General features: G+C 33.7%; 1 protein-coding gene across 1 annotated transcript; it reads left to right on the top strand.

Moving 5' to 3' along the window:
- Positions 1-11,702: 11,702 nt before the first annotated feature.
- On the top strand, positions 11,703-19,852 carry LOC110701051 (chromatin assembly factor 1 subunit FAS1-like). Its single transcript, XM_021878636.1, has 12 exons — positions 11,703-12,631; positions 13,510-13,609; positions 13,931-14,078; positions 14,154-14,277; positions 14,764-15,122; positions 15,262-15,582; positions 16,363-16,444; positions 16,540-16,680; positions 17,525-17,941; positions 18,032-18,169; positions 18,606-18,651; positions 19,400-19,852. The coding sequence occupies exons 1-12, from the start codon at positions 12,179-12,181 to the stop codon at positions 19,567-19,569; spliced, it is 2,499 nt and encodes an 832-aa protein (XP_021734328.1). The 5' UTR covers positions 11,703-12,178; the 3' UTR covers positions 19,570-19,852.
- The last annotated feature ends 200 nt before the right edge of the window (positions 19,853-20,052 follow it).

The raw sequence follows: 20,052 nt of genomic DNA, 5'->3' as shown, positions 1-20,052 counted from the left end.
TATAGAAAGTCACATGGTAAAGTATGCTTAATAACGCACACCTTCTAAACATAATTAACCTGATTTGACCTAATTTAATAATGAAGTGTTAGCTATTGATTGTCAAATGTCAAGCATGATTTACTTTTCTTTTCTTTTTTTTTTTTTTTTTGTGTGTGTGGTGGGGGAATGGTTAAAGCACGATTTACTTAGCCCATTTGATTGGTTGTATTAGTTTTATAGCGTGGTTGAAAATTAAATTTTCGTCTTTTCTTTTAATGTTATCCTATATGGGAAAATAAAAGGTGACATAAACTAGTTGCTCAAGCTAGTAATTACTCCCGCCGTCCCCAATTGTTTGCTCCACTTGACTTTTTTTGGTTGTCCCTAAAAGATTGTCCCTAAAAGATTGTCCCATATTATTTTTGGCATCTTTTTCCACTTGCTCTCTCTCCTCATTGATATTTGTGGCAACCCATGTACACTATTTTTTGCCCAAAGCCTTAATAAAGTGATTTTTGTGGTCGGGGCAAATAATTAGGGATTGAGGGAGTATGTTTTGATGAAAAACTAGTCAATTGAAAATTCATTCAATAAAATTATTTTCTCTAAAGTAAATCACAATAATTGGAGTTTTAGAGAGAAAGAGAGTTGTTCAGGACTTGGGTGAGGATATAAAAGAAAGAAATTGAGTAGGATAAGGAAAAGAATTTGTAAAAAAAAATCTACGGGAAAAAAATTTATAAGCATTCTAAGCAACTTTTTAAAATGTCAATCATTATCCTGGTTCTCTAATCATTGCTCAATAATAAAATTATCCTATTCACCATAATGTAAACGGGATTCAAACCACAATGAACCAATAACTTTCTCATGGACTAGAGATGATGCAATAGACAGCAATTAACGTTGTGTTTTTTAATTTCTTTCAAACTTTCAAAATGCTGTAGAAATAAACTTAATTCATCACTACCAGCTAGCTACCTTTCCCTGCTTACCCTCTCCTCAAATACCCTCACCTCCACCACCATGACTATACCATCACCATTTTGCCTCCCCCCTCCCCCTTATCACCGCCACCACGCCCTCTATTTTCTCTCTCCTCAGTTTAGCCTTCACCACCACAGCCATCCAATGAGGGCTAGGGGTGGAAACGATGATGGTGACACTGAGATAAGCATTGATGAAAAAGAGAGGTAAAGGGGAGGAAATTAGTTTATAACAGATAAACAGAGTAGTTTAACACTATTTGTATAATCATTTTCAAACAACCATTCAAAATTTATATAATAATTATGGGCTTATCCAAACTTGAAATTATTCTTGTCAAATTTTCAAAAGGGAAAAAAACCAGTGCAGAATTAGCCTGCTAGTTATCAAAAAAAAAAAAAATCTAGAATATATTGGCTCTCAAATTAAAATCTTCCTCCGTCATTGTCGTTGTATATGTTAGCAATGAGATCAAATTACATCACCAAACAAGAAAAAAAAAATTCTTCTAACATGTCAAAACTTCAAGCACAAGTGTCTATAAAGCACATTTCGAAAGTTCGCAATTAGGGCCAATCATGGTCAGATAAGAAACCTAAGCATAATTTTCATCAATAAAATCACCAAAGAGATAAACTTCATGCAAATATCTCATTTCCAGTCAAAAGGAAAAAGGATTTACCCCTTAAAAACTTTATTCGTTTTGCCTGATGATAACCTTGGAATCATATTTGCTTCATGCAAGCATTATCATACAGCAAGATGACCTTGTGTTATCTTGTCCAACTTCGCCCTACAGTAAAAATGGAGGGGGAGAGAATTAAACGGCACAGGAATAGTAACTCAAGCTACTTTTTACACGGAAAATCAACCAGGAAAAAACATACACAGATTTATATGTAGTAATAACATTTTCAACTAACAAAACCTAAACTAATTTTGCCTGCCCAACATTCAGCTTTATATCATATCACAGTTTAAGTTGTTGACATGCTAATTTTAAATATTGTTGGCTTATTTGGATAAAGAAAATCCAAAACACCCTAGATAACCATCATTTGTGTTGAAATCTATTGTGATAATACAAAGTATAATAGAGTTGATCATGGAGAAGACTAAGCCAAGTCGTAGCTAGAATAGGCCCATACTAAGGTGGGGGCATAAGATAAAGTCTGGTGCCGTCGTGCGGATATAATAAGACGAAAACGGTATCCCAAAAAACGGCCTGGCCATTATGGTGTTTTTGCTATACTGAGTCTACTTCCTTTCATAAATTCTTTGATAATCAACATTTCCTACGAGTACCATAATATTGAAGAATACCTACAAGGCTAGAATTAATGTGAGCCAAGTTCAGTTAAGAACGTCTTCCTTTACTATGATCACAAATATGTTGCAAAATTTTGATATATTTTTACTCTTATAATGAAAAGAGAATGAAAGGAAAAGCATCAACAGTTACTGTAAATTTATGAAAATTTGTACTAGTATAATTTTGGCAAAACTATCGGTTTTCTTCCTCCGACCTCCGTGCATCTTCTTTAATCGGGAATTAGAGAACCAGTAAAAACATACCATGTAGAGATTCCTCATTCAAAAATTTATAAAAAAAAAAAAGTGAGCAGAATAAGGAGTGAATATAATAAATCCAGGTAATTTATAAATGAATTTTCATCCAGATTTTTACGTACAAATTTTGAAGTTTCTATAGAATAAAATCACAGAACTTGTCTTTAGTTGGATTCAATTGAAGAACACATGACAAGTGGAAACTTTTTAGCCAAGAATTCAAAAGGTAGAATGCTAGAGGGTGTTGAAGGTTTGAAGCTTATATTTTCTCTTTCAAAATACTTATATATTATAAATAAAATACATAAAATTTTGACCACCAATTATTAATACGTATTAGAATATAAGCATTGCAAAAATAATAAAGAAATACTCCATTAAAAAGTCTATTGCTAATGCATATTTATATCATTATATGGTTCAATTCATAATATTAGCATCAAAAAGCATTCGTTCTTAAAATTTAAAGCAAAGGGAGTGATTTATCATTGCTAATTCAAGTAGTTGTTAATCATCATATTACTACGTAGTATAATTTATGCACTACATACAGAGTATTTAAATAATTACTCTAGTGCAGTAAAATATTTATTTAAAAAAGTTATACAAAAGACACAAATTTCAATTAGTGGAAAATTGATGACAAAATGAGGCATGTCTTATTTTATAATTTTAAATAGTACAAGCAGAGTATAAAATAATTCAATACAAAGTATAAGATAAAGACACAAAAGTTCAATGAAGAAAAAATAATAATGATGATTTCAAACTCTTAAAAAGAATTTAGGTAATCCTTTAGCCACTCAATTGGAGGACAATGCTCTAGAGTCTAGACAGATAAAGAACATCTAAAGTCTATACACTACCTCTGTTTTCTACTCCCTCTGCCCCTAATTGTTTGCTCCACTTTTCTTTTTAAGGTGTCCTTAAAGGATTGTCCCATACTACTTTTGGCATGTTTTCCCACTAGCATTCTCTCTATCTCTCTCCTCATTGATATATGTGTCAATCCATGTGCACCATTTTTTGTCCAAAGCCTTACTAAAGTCGATTTATGGTTTGGGGCAAACAATTGGGGGCAGAGAGAATACTCCGTAAGTTCTTCTTTCCCGTGCCTTACTCTCCAATACTCCCAATGGCCCAGGGTTAAGTAAGAGTCTATTCTGATTTACCGAGCTGAACTAAGTACAGCTGAAATGCATTGTTTATGAGAGAAAGAAATTGGAAACTGAACTCAACTGATTGGAGCTAAACTGAAATGAAATTACGCTAAAGATAACAGAACCTAATTATACATTTATACACCCTCTATGGCAATCAAACTTGGAATGTTTTTAATAAGCTACTACCTCCGTTTCATATTTTTTGAAACTTTTGCCAAAAATGGATGTTACACATTATTTGCAACTAATGTTTTTTTTTTCTTTTTAGGTTGTCATTTCTTTCTATATCCCTCCTAGGAGTCTGTACACCCTTTTAAGTTGTAAAAAATGTGAAAGTAATAAAAAAGTTAAAATAGAAGAACATATAGACGAAGAGATAATATAAATTAAAAAGATAAAAATTCACAATTAGCAAAAGATAAACAAAAAGGGTAAACCTTAATCAGCAAATGTTAACAATCACACCATTGCGTTTTCAGCCCATATTGATAGCCCAATAAATCTAGACCTTGTGTTCACCAGTTAACAAGAGAATGACACGTGGATAAATTTTGAGCCAAGAAGAGAATTTAAGGCTCAAAAACAATGAAACATTTGAGGCGACAATTTTACGTTCTTTACTTTTTTGGGGTGATATTTTAGTATTTGTGGCTCAAAAAAAACCTTGTTGTGTGGAGAGCAAATGAAAATTCGTGGCTAAAAACAATTCGTATAATTAGAAAAAGAAAAGGGGGGGTTAACAACTTATGTTTTAAATCAATCACAACCATAGAACCACAAACATGTAGAGTCTCAAAACACCATATAGAATTAATTTAATCAAGTACAGCCGCAAGTAAAACTTGAGGCAACAAAGTTGCAAACATATGAAGAATAATGTCCTTGTAGCCCCTTTTTCCTCTCCTCTTTCTTCATCTAGAATCTCATTCCATTGGCCATATGCCCACAGTTTGCTCATTAGGTGTCCATGTTGTCGTTCTTAAATACGTCAATCTTAGATAAGCAAACACTTTCTCTATATGCTACTTACTAAACAACCACATATACAAGACTAGATAATAGGCATTTGATTCGGTTCAACTACATCAAAAGTTGCAACTTGCAAGTATATAATTTGCAGAGATAAGCCGTACACCAGCTTAAAGTATACATATTCTACTTAAAGTTGCAAGTCCAGAGTACGTTGATCTTAGATAGGCAAAAACTGATATTCTGCTCATGCTGCACACTAAACTATCAAATATACAGTATCAGGCCAGGCAACAAGCACTCGGCTCAGGTCTAGCTATAATGCCTTAGGTAATTGGGAAGAGATTCCCTAAATGGCTCAACAATCCTGTCTATTTGAAATTTATTTGCAGTTCTTTGTAAGGAGTTGACAGACAAAGGAATGAAGGATAGCTATAATTCTTACTACATTGAACAATAAGACAGAAATACTACTTCCTACCTATTCTTGCTTTACAACTCCATTCCTTCCTTTTGCCCTGCTCTTCACCTCCTTTGTAAGTATTGTAACCATTATATAAAATTAAGCAAGGCTATATACTCGTATAGTTTCACTGTGACAAAATTTCAGCACTAGGAAACTTCATACTTAGAAGCACCCTGCAGAACCATAACTTGAGCCTTAATTGGACCAAATATATCCAGGAAATTCAAGTTTAACATGATTTCAGTCTCAAAAATTCAATTTAGCTTTCTAGGCAAATACAAAAGTTTGATTAGTCTTTTGACAATCATCAATACCCTAAGACACACCATAATACATGCTATACACTCTCAGGTCCTCCATGTACTCTTGAGCTTAAAACACCATAGGTTTATGCTTCAGCTTCATCAACCATCTAAACCAAAAATTAACTTTATTTTGTTTGAAATGAAACCTAATCCATATAGAATAAGGGGGGGGGGGGGGGGGGGGAATGGTATGACTAATTCAAGATAAACAGCAGAAACAACAATATATGAGTCTTAAACTCAATGATGAGGCAAGCGCTACAACCTACAAGAAACAATAATTTATCTCATGTAGTCACGGACCAAGTGCTATATGCTACTGTAAGCCCAATTTCAACCTCTTCAAACCTTGTAGAATTCAATGTTGCTTCAATAAGATGGGAAAGCAATCATATATAACACCACTCACTCCAGAAAAATCAAAAATATAATGTTAAAATTGTGTTGGTGATGCACTGTTAGATATTTCTTTCGTGAATCCTTCCAGAGTAAACAACATCCTAATTTCTTCTTTACTTGAAAACCAAAATTACCAAAAGTTTGTACTCCGTATTCCATTGCTCATAAATTCCAAGTTCCAATGACTTACAAACTAAACTACTCTAAACTACTAACGATCATATCAATTTAATAATGTAATGTTGGTTACAAATTTACAATACATACCATGAAATGATCACTGAATGACGAAAACATTGAATTTAATTTACATTTGATTGACAAAACACTGACCTTGGTAACTCAATATTACACCAAAGAAAGACGAATATTAAACATCATTTGTGATCAAACAGTAAACCATCATTTCCACCATTGCATGATACAATTACCAAATTCCAGCAGATTCAGTCGAAACAACAATTATCATCCTAATCGAACTCTATCTCAAAATTCCACAAACTAATCAGTTGTATCATGGAAAAAAAATGCCAGAATTACGTTCAGTTGAAGCAATCATCAATTACGATTTGATCCTCGCTAGACGAAACATTACCAGACAACAACGCTTAATTCGTCGACATCGCACTGAAATAATTGATTTTCAACCAAAATCATGTCAAAATTCAAGCAAAATCAACAAAATTCGACTATGATCTGACAATAAAACAGTAATTAACCTAATAGAAGTTCATCCAACTAGCACATAATCAAAAATTCGAAACCCTAGCTCTACCAAAAATTGTACGGAGATGAATAAGAGAGAGAAAGTAAAAACCTAGAAATTGAATGACTGAATGAATCATTTTTTGGCCCACATTGCAGAATCAGAGCTTGATTCCGATGAATCGCCGCCATTGATGCGGAATTTTCGCCGATAAACACCGTGTTTGGTGGTGGAAGAATTGTTTATTTTGAACTGGAATTTTTTATTCGAGTGAAAAAATCACCGAATTTGGCTCCAACAAAATCCCGCCGCATATCTTTATTTTCCCTCTTTTCCACGTACGCACAAATTAGAAAAAAAAACCGCGCGTTTTTATGGTTTCAAAATATAGGTTTGAAACTTGAAATTTTTCCCACAAATTTTAAAAATCATTTTAGTGTTTCAAAGTGCAAACTGCAAAATACGAGAGGTTGTTATATACATTCTGGTGTATTGTATATCCATATGTATTTGTTTTCATTTTAATGATTGTTTTTTATTTAATCATCAAACTAGTTTTTAGGCCCGAGCGATGCCCCGGGTTATTTTTTGTATATAAAAAATTATAATAAATTAAAGTAAAATATATTGGTGGTTTTATAAATAAAAAAATATTATTGAATTTTTCAAAATTCATTATGAAATATGCAATAACCTAACTTTTATACTTCATATTAGTTTGTTTTATTTGTTACACGAATCTTTATCTACCATTATATATTTCTTCAAAGTAACCACATGTTGTGGTCTTAAAATTGTTATATAATTTTTGTGTTACATATTTTAAATACATACTTCCTCCGTTTTTTGTTACTTGACCCGCTTTGACTTTTACACCATTCACCACCCTTTCTTTGACCGTATTTTGTGAATAATATGTAAGAAAAAAATATATATTTATGTATGATTTTTTGGATTTGTCTCAATAAGTACTATCATAATATATAACTTTTATAATTTTTACTTTTGGAGAATTTAAGTTATTGATTGTTAAAATTTTGCATTGGCAAGCGTGATAAAAGAAACAGGTCAAGTAAAAAAGAACAGAGGAAGTAGTACATATAATCTATATGAATTACGGATGAGTAAATGAAATAATGGAATTATATTGAATTCAATTTGCTATATAAGTTCAATTAAAAATTTAGAATTTATGAACATAAATTTTTTGTGTAGAAACATTGATGATAGATTTTAATATGATATGAGTCACATAACCCCCACATCATTTATCAAGTCATGACGACACGTGGCACGAATACAATTCTTACCATGGGTTTTAAACTTTTAATATATATATAGGTGAAGCACAAAAACTAACATTGCATTTGTTGGGTGTACGTTATACCTGGGTGTATATAACAAATTCTTATAAAGTGTGAGTGTGAATAATTCGGGAAAAAAAAATTAAGAAAAAATATGTATGTAAATGATGTATATATCAATAATCAATTACAATATCTATTTAATGTGATTTTAAAAGGATACATGAAACATTGTTAGAGCAAATCCAACAGTGTAAAATTAGGACTAGCTTGCAATTTATGAAACTAATAAATAATTAGCTTAACCATTGGAATTGCATTACCAAATTAGCTGGGCAAAGCTATTCGCTTAGTTAAGCTAATTAGCTTAGCAAATTGTGGGAATTAAAAAAAATTAAATAAATAAAAAAAAGTATTGAAAATTAGCTTAACCATTGTGGGATTAATTAGCTACAAAGGTAGATTAGCTTTGCAATCCTAGGTGGCATGGCAAGCTAATTTCACAATTAGCTTACCATTGGAGTTGCTCTTATAAATCCAAGGTAGAAAAGAAAATACGAATAAAATTGGTAAATGAGTGGTGTATGAAAAAATCTTGATTTATAAAATTGGTTATTAACAAAAGGTATAACTAGGTTTGCTATTAAGGAGATACATCTAGCTAGTAAGCTAATTTAGATTGAATATTATGGATTAATATGCTATGCTCGGCTAAAATTTTTTATTGATTTGAATCTTAGTTGGGATTGAGTTTATTGTTTGTGTAAGTAGCATTTTATTTAACTTAAAGGAATAATTATTTTTTATATTACATTTATTATATATATACATTATATACGATACTTTGTGTCTTTGAGGTGAGTTTAAAATTCTATATTACGCCGGGAAAGATACGAAGTTGAATTGTGGCCAAGGGTGAAAAGCCAATTGGGCAACCAAGATTATTGCGGTTACAAAAATTTACCTAAGTTGTTGAGTTTGATTTTAACAAAATGGAGCTTCAAAATTTCAAGTTCACAAGTCTTTAAGATGTTTAATTTGATGAGTTTAACATCAAATAAGAAGTTAGGGTTTTCATTTTCAACCAAACGCACATTTCCCTTTTCCCCAACAAATTGCATATGCATGATATAAACTCCTTAATGTGAAATAATTATCATTCAATAACTTCAACCGGCTTAACGAGCGCCCATCACATGATAACTAAGCTAGCGCACTCAGTGAAATTGTCTTTAGTATCTTTACAAATTTATATTTATAACAATTGGGCTTAACTTGTTGAGTTTTTAACTTAGAATGACAAACTTCATACGCCATAAATGCATATGGTTGCAGATCGATAAGTTAATTACACTTCTATGTCAAAATTCAATGCCATGGCCATACAATGACATGGTCGATAATCAGCTTACACCAAATACACAATGAATTTGATATGGTTTATGTATTTACTGCATTTACACGTAGTTACAATACCATTTCATTTATAAACATGCCATGGGCACAAACTTATGTTGTAGCAACGAATTGGTCAATGGTTAGTAGTTTAATGTAAATGGACGAATGGTGGTAGAAAATTCAAAATGACTTTTTTTTGCCCCCTTCATTTACTCTCATAATGATATTTTGGAATGTATATGGATTTTTTTTTATTTTTTATTTTTATAGTAACACTCAGTGGCGGACCTACATGGGTACCTCCCAAGTCACGTGAATCACTAGTGAGGAAAAAATAATAAGTTTAATTTTGTTTAAAAAAAAAAACTCATAAACTGTGAAGAACGAAGCAACATGAGGAACTGAGTTTCTAACTCTCCTCTATCCTCATTCTCTCTTTTCTCTTTCCTTTATCCTCTTTTTCTGATTCTCTATCCTTTTTCCTCCTTTTTCTCTTTCTTTGATTCACTCTCTTCCCTCTCTCTCTTCTCTTTCTGCCCCAAAGGTTCAATTACGGAATACAAGAATTACATGGCTACCAGTCCAGGAAGCAAGAGCTAGCCTCATGAATATACTTGTTAATATATAGAAAATTGCACTAAAAAATATACAATTACACTTCTGGTTTTTCTCACTTCACATTAACCCCAACTTAAAACTAATGCAAACAAATTCAATCTTTTTCTTATACCAAGCTTCGTTGAAATCAATTTGTCACTTTTCAGGTTTCATTCTATTGGTTATTTTAAGATTCCATGAATTTCACTTTTAATTTGTTGAATTAGGTAGTGGAAATTACAATTGGTTGTTGAAATATTTTCTTGAGTTTTGTTATTTTGAAACTCAATTTAGTGGGAATATTTTTTTTGTTGTTGTTTATTAGATGTATCTTTATCTATATGGGGTTTTCTTAAGGTCATTCTTGATTGATGGAAAAAATTAAGGTTTGTATTGAATGTTAGTTTCACTTAAATTGGTAGGAGATTTGACATGCTATGTTTTTTAAATTTATTGAGATTTTTGATTGAATTTAGGGTACCATTGGGGAGTTAGAGTAGGGTGTATAATTTTTCCCAACTGGTATTTATTTGAGAAGTGATGACTAGTCGGGTGGGGGTCTCCTCCGTCACCCGTGGGTGGGCCTATCATTAGGCGAATTGGGAAACGTTGTTGGGTAGGAATCACTTTATTATGTTAGGGAGACTCTTAGGCGGTGAAGTAGGTATCGGTGGTATTGAATCGATGATTCAGGGTTTACTCACAGGCTCGAAAATCCTAGATCAGCCACTGGTATAACTCATGCAAATCTTTATAACTAGGATAAATCTATTTGTACATGATTTTTCCAATTTTTAATAAACGGTACTTTATATCAAGATTGCATAAATAAAATTTACACCATCTAATATTAACATTCTTTTTTAGGTAACTAGTATGCGTGTTATATATATGTACTTTTATATAATTTTTAAAGTGTTTCTAAAAAAAATTATAATTTTTAAAAATTACAAAAACTATAATAAGATATATCTATATTATAATTGTAGAGTCACTTAACAAGAGCCCTCCAAATCCCCAATCCTCAATTCTCATGCATTTGAGTGGTTTTTTTTTTTTTATTTTATTTTTTTAAAGGAAAAAAATAACTACCAATCCCACTACTTTATTATTTAATTTTTTTTTATCATTTTTTAGAAAAATCAATAACTACCCATTCACTGTTATTTTTTTTTTTTGTTTTTTTTATAGGGCTACTACCAACATTTCACTTTATGTGTGTGTGTTTTTTTTTTGGTACGTAGTATAACATATCAAAAAAAAAAATGTATTTTAAATCCCCAACCCTTCAATTATAGTACTTTAAATCCCCAACACTTCAATTATATGCCTTTTTTTAGGGACTACCCTCCAAACATTGCATGTTCCATTTCTTTAATCATCAACAAAAAAAATAAAAAATAAAATGTACAACACGTTTTTGTGCAACTGGCCTCAGCGAATAACTACTTGCAACAGAAAAAAGTATATAACTCCTAGAGCAAGACACTAACCCATATGACACTAACTGAGTAACACGAGTAACCCCTATAACATTGAACGGGTAACCTCTATAACTTTGAAAAAGTAAACCCCATAATAGCATTGTGTGGCCACCGACATAAAAGAGTAAGACCATCATACTCTGTATTTTAGGATAACACATCAGGTGTCAGCACATTATTAATACAATACTAGCACAACAGAGCTAATTAGGGTTCAACAGAACCGACCAGTCCAAAATCGACCATTACAATTTAAGTCTAAATTACAACATCAAAATCAACTTTTCACATTTTAAATATATTTTTTCTTATATATCCCGTGCATTTTGCACGGGTACACTCACTCTAGTAATTATTTAGGAGAATGGAATATTTTATTTGAGATTGAAAATGGAAAGGGTGGGAAAAAAAATGGAAGGAAAATAAAATTTCGAGCGAAATTTCAGAATTGCGCCAAATGTCTTTGCGAAAAAATTGAAATGGCGGGAAGTTAGTGGAGACATTTATTAATCTCAAATTCTCAAAAACCCCAAAAAGCTTTTTCTAGAGAGAAGAAAGATACAGAGAAAATAACTAGAGAGAGAAAGTTAAAGAAGTTCAATCGCCATTTCAAGGGTTTTTTTTTTTTTTTTTTTTTTCATTTCATTTCAAATTCTCTCTCCTCTTTTTGTTCTTAATTTTGCGAAAATCATCTCTCAATTTCTTGTCATTTTACTGTTCTTCTGCTAAATCTTTGTATTTTTCACTTGGAATTCAGCCATTTTTGTTCAAATGTAGTCAGCTTTGGTAAACCCTAGATTTTGTAGTTTTTGATTTTCGTTTTGGGGAAGTTAGGGTTTCTGAGCTTTAATGGTGGATCCGATGGAAATCGATGGGGCTCCGAATCCGACACCAAAGCAGCCGCCATTGAAGCGGAAGAGGGAGAAGCAGAAGGTTCTAGTGTTAAGTCCGGAGGAGAGAGAATCGAGGTTGAAATCTTTGAATGAGGAACTTGAGAGCTTGTTCAGGTACTTTGACGAGGTTTTGAGCATCGATTTAGGTTTAGCGTTGCATTTCAGTAGTCTTTCGTCGAGTAATAATGTGAATGCGATGATTGCGGTGTTGTTGGAGGAGAAGAGGTGCTCGTATTCGAAGTTGGTGGGAGAGATTTACGAGAAAGTGAAGGAGAGAGAAAATGAGATTACGACTGCGAATGTGAAGAGCAGTGTGTTGTTTGCTGGGCAGAGAGTCGCCTATGGAGTCCCCAATGCCGATGCCGATGTTTTAGAGGATGAGACTGGATCTTGCCTTTGGTGTTGGGAGGTGATGGTTTCTTGAAATGTTCTTATATGTTCATTTATGTAATGAAATACTTTATTGATTCGTATCGATAGTTTGATTGTGCTTGCTATAATTTTGGTAGGTGATGGTTTCTTGAAATGTTCTTTTATGTTCATTTATGTAATGAAATACTTATTGATTTGTATCGATAGTTTGATTGTGCTTGCTATAATTTTGGTAGGTGATGGTTTCTTGAAATGTTCTTTTATGTTCATTTATGTAATGAAATACTTATTGATTCGTACCGATAGTTTTGTTGTCGCTTGCTATAATTTTGGGGGTGATGGTTTCTTGAATTCATTACGCTTTATAATTTGACAAGAAGTTGTTAGGGATACAGTGATCTTGAATTGATTATGATCTATAAGTTCGGTATGCTTCATTTATAAACGTTTTTCGGTTTATCATGAAGATGAACTTGTATTTTCTCATTTATAATATATCTGTATTTCAGGTTTTTATAGAATTAAAATTGGAAATGATAGAATAGGTCACTGGTTTGCAATTTTTATCTGGGATCATGCACATTGTCTCGGTGTATATTGCTGTTTTGTTAAACTTATCCAGTAAAGTTGTTTATTTAATCAGAAGATTTATGGTGGATTTCGTGGCAATAGCATTTGTCTGGCTTGTTATTTTTTCGGGAAAGTGCTAATGTTATGCTTTCTGCTTCTAGTATATTGTAATGACCAATTGGAGACTATTCTTCAATTTTGTTCCCTGAATGAATGGAGGAGGATGGTATTTGTGAATGACCATGAATGATGAATTCTTGTTTCTGCAGCCGATCCTATTCTTTTGGGAATAGGGCATTGGTTTTGTTGCTGTTTAATTAACTTGTTTGTAACTTTCTGATGCAGACTAGGGACATGAAGCTATTGCCAAGTTCTTTGCGTGGGGCATTAAAAATCCGTCGCACTTGTCGTAAAAAGATTAATGAAAGGATCACTGCCGTCTCAGGTAAGAATCTTTTGCTGTCTAAGGTTTACCCATCTACTACTATCATGTTATATATGGATCCTTGAATGTGAACTTCTACTAATCTTCTGGCCCGACAAATAAATATAATTTTTTTTGAAATTAATGAAAGAAATATAAGGTTTTAATGCTACTTTGAATTGGATATATTATTAACTTTCTGCCTTTCTGGAAGCTATGTCATGTTATAACTTTCTCATTTAGGATCACTTAAACTGATTGCTCTAACCCTGCATTCAACATTCTTGAATATCATTATCTGTAATTACTTTTGTTTCTGACGTTATGTATACCTGATCTCAGACGTAATATCTTTTCTGCAAAAATCCGAGGATGACCCAACCTGCAAAGCTGATATGACAAAAGCAGCAGAAAAGCTCAGTAAAGTTTTAGCAGAAGCAGATATTCGTTTGCTCGTGGAAAGCTTGAATCAGAAAAATGATTCTGAACTGTAAGTAGATCCAGTACTGATTGTTTGGAGTTGGACTGCAAATTTCCGTTTGTAAACCATTATATTGTTTTTCAGAGCTGAAAAAGAGGCAAAAAAGAAAGATTCAACTCTTATCAAAGAGTTTGAGAAAAGTAAACGTGAAGTAGAGAAGGAGAAGAAAAAGGTGGATCGTGAGCTTCAGAAGGAAAAGTTACAGAGTGTATGTGATACTTCCTCTCTTGTCCAAACCCCTTCACCTAATGTAAAATACAGTTAGGCAATTAAAGTCTGAGTTTGCCTTTTGAAAAGAAATATTGCATAATAATTACTGAATCACATTTTTGGGCTGTTGCTTGAGTATTTATGTTGTATATTAGGAAGAGTTGGTATCAATAAACAATGGCCCTTATGTATGCTTTCCACTTCAAGAGAAAATGCTTGCCTTCTCCATGGGCATCAAGCCAACCTTGTATTCATGAGATTATAACAACATTCAAATAACAATACAACATGTAAATATGACGGAAGTTGAGAAGGTTGCTCATGATTTATATTTACAGCGATGCTTGTTATTTCTTGTGTATGGACTTCATTGGTGCCTAAACTTAACTTTAGTTATTTCTATAGCTTGTCGTCTCTGAGCTTATTTATTCACTGAGTGGATCTCTACACATTATTTTATATAGCATTATTTACTTTCTTGCAGGAGAAGGAGAAGAAGCGTCTGCAACAAGAGGCTGAAAGAGATGAAAAGCGTCGTGAAAAAGAGGAATCTGAAATTAGGAAACAGCTTAAAAGGAAGCAAGAGGAAGCTGATAGGGAACAGCGTCGAAAAGAGAAAGAAGAAGCTGAAATAAAGAAGCAACTTGCCATCCAAAAGCAAGCTTCAATTATGGAACGATTCCTTAAAAAAAGTAAGACGACACAGACATCTCAGAGTGATCAACCACCAAAAGCTGCTACTCTCAACCATCCACCAAATGAAAGTGCTCTAAAATCAGTTTCTCTTCTGATGGACTCTGCTCTGCAACAGCAGGAAGAAATTGACGTGGATGAGATTCGCAAGTATGCTCTATATGACTTAAGTCACATTTGTTCATGTTATTGATCCCCTAAATTTTTATTTCACTTTTTCTTGTGGTAGGTAACTATGTGATTGGTATTGGTACATGTGAATTATTTAAAAAGCTTTTATCCTTCACAGGTCTCATATGAGTTATTGGCGCTCACTAGGGCATTCTATCCGGTCAAACCCCAAGCAGAACTGGGGCTTACGTCATAAACCTAAGGGCGAGCTAATTAAAGAGCTAAAACTCACCTCTAACAAAGGACCAGCTCGTGATGATGACTTGTGGATAATAGATAGCATTGCAGATGAATGGGGACAAACAAGTACTGATGATAAATCATGCCAAGCTAACATAAGTGCTTCACCTAGTACCAGCAAGTACATGCGAAGAAAACAACTCCTGCAGTTTGATAAGAGCTGTAGGCCTGCATTTTATGGTATTTGGCCAAAGAAAAGGTAAGGGTTAGTTAGTGGTACTTGTTTGACGAATTTTCATATTCAAATTGCTTGCTAAATACTTGGTGTTTCATGCTTGACTTTCGATGCATATTGCAGTATTGCATGTTTACTTTTCCTGACTAATACACTTATTTAAAAGACTAAAAATATGAGAATATGAGATGCCTTGTTGAGAGAGAGGGAGAGGGGAGGGATGGAGGAAAACAAACAGTAGGAAGCCCTTTTTTTGCAGGTTGTTGGGCTAATGTTATCACATACTCCCTCTGTAATCAAATCACTGTTTGCTATCAATGACAAAATTGATAAATTTTAGCAAGTCTAAATTTTAATAAGTCTGTTGAGCAATGTTTATGTTAAATTTCGAAACAATATGAAATGGGCCTGGCAACTTGAACAAGGAGGAGAGTTTGGTCCACAAACAAGGCTAAGGAGCTTCCATACTAAAACCAATTGGCAGTAGTAGGAGTAACTCCTCTATCTTATAAAGTAGAACCACCTCTCCTCTTTCTTAGATATGGGACACTCACAAATGGGCTACAATGAGTTTCAGCAATCCCCCTCATCATGCGCTTTCTCTCTCTCTCTCTCTCTCTCTCTGCAGGGTCCCAAACTCCCAGGGTTGTTTTATGTGCTAATCCTTCCCCCTCCTTATGATGGATTATTTTTGCTTGAGTTTATTGTTACTTTTTCCTTATACGATCATATGCAAGTGAAACATCTTACTAGTATTTTTACTTAAGTTTTGGAGAATAACATGATTTTTATTGAAATCTGCAGTTGTGTTATTGGACCACGCCATCCATTAAAAAGGGATCCTGATTTGGAATATGAAATTGATAGTGATGAAGAATGGGAGGAGGTAGTTACATATTTCTTGTTTTAACTTTTTAAATTTGTCTATCTATAGCACAGTAATTTCCATACTAATGTTATGTATTAATTTTGTCATGGCAGGAGGATCCAGGTGAAAGCCTATCAGACTCGGAGAAGGAAGAGGAAGAAATCTTGGATGAAGGATCTTTGAAAAATGATGATGATGATGAGGAGAGTGAGGATGACTTTTTTGTACCAGATGGCTATCTCTCGGAAAATGAGGTACGCAACAATTAGCACATTTTCCTAATCTTATCCTGAGAGCGCAACACCCCCCCCCCCCCCACACCATACACACACACACGAAAATTGATCTGATAGATTTTATTTCTCTTGGGCGTGCCTTTTCTTTTCTTTCCTTTTCCTTTTGGAAGCAAGATGAGAAAGTTCTTAATGGTTTTTAAGTAGCTTTAATTTATGCCTTTTACTGTGAAAAGGGTTCAGATTGAGGAGGCAGAAGGGAGTCTATATGATTTATTTTATAGGCTTGTGGACTTGTGGTAAAGAGATGCTACTTGTATTAAGAAACTTCTGCTTTCAACACATGAAAGTTTTGATGATGTAGTTTGTAAGTAGGGTTAGACTCCTCAATCCTTCCCAATCTTTGTCAATAGCTTTAGTCAATGTGAGGGAAGTGTAGAGAATGGGCCAAAAGTTCCATTGAACTCAAATTGGCGACATCATTCTCATGTCTGTGGAAATTTAGCTCACTTGAACCTTGATGATGCGTAAAACAGGTAAACTACACATCACTGTGGAAATTTAGCTCACTTGAACCTTGATGATGCGTAAAACAGGTAGACTACACATCACTGAAGGGTTTACCTTTTCAGGTGGGATAGAGATGGTTTTCAGAGCACACTAGCATAGTTTTGAGCCACATTCCTATGCTATTTATATAGATTATCTTAATCTCAGAGCTTCTAAGAACTTTAAGAGGTGGGCTGGCATATTTATTGCTAGCATGACATTTTTTTTTTTTTTTTTTTTTTTTGGTATTTGATCTGCTATTGTATGGCTCTTTGGATTTTGGTAGATCTTTGCTGAGAGAATGTCTCCAATGCAGGGAGTTGACACCGATAGAAGTCAAAGTAACTTTGAGGCAGGTGTGACCACCAGTCCACTTGGTTGCAAGCCAGAAACTCTAAGTGAAGAGTATTCATCTTGGATGCGACAACAGAAATATCTACATAATTTGACTGAACATGCTCTTAGAAAGAACCAGCCTCTTGTCATTGTAAACATGATGCATGATAAAGCTCACTTGTTATCAGCTGAAGATCTTACTGGCAGTCTCAAAGTTGAGCAAATGTGTTTGCAAGCTCTTAGTATGCGTGTTTTTCCTGGTGGGATGTCTATTGAGGTACCATCTGACAACAATTTGCGTGAAGAGAATCAAGATGCTTGCACCTCAAACAGCAAGGGAAGCACAGCAGCAACAATGGTTGTTACACCAATACCAGACTCCGACCTTCCTAAAATTGTAAGAGACTTTCCTGGCATTTTCAATTTGTTTGAAAGATATCAATGTTGAGCTGTAGATTTATTACATTGTGGTTTATTGTGTTTGCAGGTATCAATAATTCAATCCTGCCCTCAGGGTATAAACAGAGTGCTGGAATCCTTGCAGCAGAGTTTTCCTGATATCCCCAAGACTCACCTGAGAAATAAAGTCCGTGAAATATCTGAGTTCGTAGATAATCGTTGGAAGGTTAGTGGAATTTATGCATTAAATTATTTTTTGTCCTTATAGTCTGTCGTATTCTTAAGGTTGGTTGCATAATATGAATGTGTTTCAGAAGTCTTGTAGTATAAGTCAGAGTGCCTTTTTTGATGGTTGTGATCTTATAAGGTTGTCAATATGAGGCCAAATTCACCTGTGTAATTCTTGTGGCTGTAAAACAAGACTTTTAGACTATAAAGATTAAAGCATCAATTGACTGAGCCATTCTTAATTAAAAATGAAACTAAAACATGTTACTATAATACTATCACTTTCGTTCAAAAGAAAGTGAACATTACTGTAATTTTCACCACCACTTAAGATCTTTGAATAATGGCAATGTAAGATTTTATTTCTGCAACTTAATCCTCTTTTCTTGGCAGTTAAAGTGAGAATGTTTATTAATTATGTTATGGTAATGCAGGTCAAAAAGGAGATCTTGGTAAAGCTGGGAATGTCAAGCACACCAGGTACATATGCTTATTTTGTCTTTAAAGACTATTTTTTTTTTTTAAAAAAAAAAGAAGCAAAAAGTTTGGACTATATTCAAAGAGCTTCAAGCTCCCTCAATTCCATAGCGCACATTCACATTTCATCTTTCCTATGCATCTCTTTTCTCCAGCTAATTTTGAGAAATTGGCTATTGTTGTGAGTTTTGAAGACTAAGCCAGATGCTTCTACAGTTTTTTTTTTTTTGTTTTTTTTATTTTTTATTTTTATTTTGGAAGACAGATGCTCCTTCAGTAATTATTGCACATATAACATCTTTGACAGATTCCTCATTTGGGAGAAGGGCTATCTTCTTCCTGCCATTACTTGTTTCCCACCCATCCAATTCATAACCCACCTCAGCGTCTCCACTTCCACATGCCCATTGGTTCTGTTCAAACCCTGTTTATATTATATGATACTACCACACCCTAACTCTTTGATCAAATAGCAGTATTACCGTGGTGATAATTAAAATGAACTGAGGGTATGCTATTGGGCATTCCACAATGTTAATCACTACCTACCTATTATAACTTGGCCCTTGGACCGTGCCAATATGAAGGAGTTGAGGAATGTACTTAGCATTACACTACTGTAACCGGATTGCATTAAAGCTGAAAGTTAAAATAAAGCAATAAATGGAATTTTAAACTTTCTGAATTTCTAATGGTTTGTCTCAAAGCTGTTTAATTTTACTAAATAGTAGCTTTTTGACTAAACTTGCAGAGAAGAGTGGAGGTAGAACAAGAAGCATTGCCACATTTTTTTCAAAAAGGTGTTTGCCACCAGCTGGTAATGTTGGCAACTCCTGTGACTCATCCCCTGAGTCCATAAAACCCACTTCGTCCTGCCAACAGCCGCCGCAGCAGCAGCAGGTACGCTCAGAGAACGTGTAATCTCCTTGCCTGGAGGGTTTTCTTTTACGCTTCTGGCCCAATTTTTGCTCCTGATATATTCTGGGGCTTGTATCTAAATTTTCTATATCGATGTAGAATTATAGATTAGCATGGTTCATTTTGTTGCTTCTGATAAAGACGGGTGGTTTTTTCTTTCCTTTCTAAAGAACCTTTTTTCAACAATACAACTACTAACTGGTTAAGCATAATATGTGAAAGTAGTTGAAAACAAACATGTACAGTATACTTCATGATGTGAGGCTTTTCCCTACCTTGATTTCGATATCTTACTTACGTGCTATCGACGTAAATCTTCATATGAAGTTGCCCAATTTGGGTGTTCACACGATTATGCATTCTAATATTGGGAGCTTTGTTCACCTTATAAAGGACTGATGACATGATGTAACGCTAGTTATAATACCTTTGTTATAATTGAAAAACAGAACTACCAAGGAAAAAATTATACAAGTACACTACGGA

The sequence above is a fragment of the Chenopodium quinoa genome, unplaced genomic scaffold (assembly GCF_001683475.1).
Source record: "Chenopodium quinoa cultivar QQ74 unplaced genomic scaffold, ASM168347v1, whole genome shotgun sequence".
NCBI lineage: Eukaryota > Viridiplantae > Streptophyta > Magnoliopsida > Caryophyllales > Amaranthaceae > Chenopodium > Chenopodium quinoa.
Note: the sequence above shows the minus strand (reverse complement) of the source record. Positions and strands in the feature narration are given on the sequence as shown.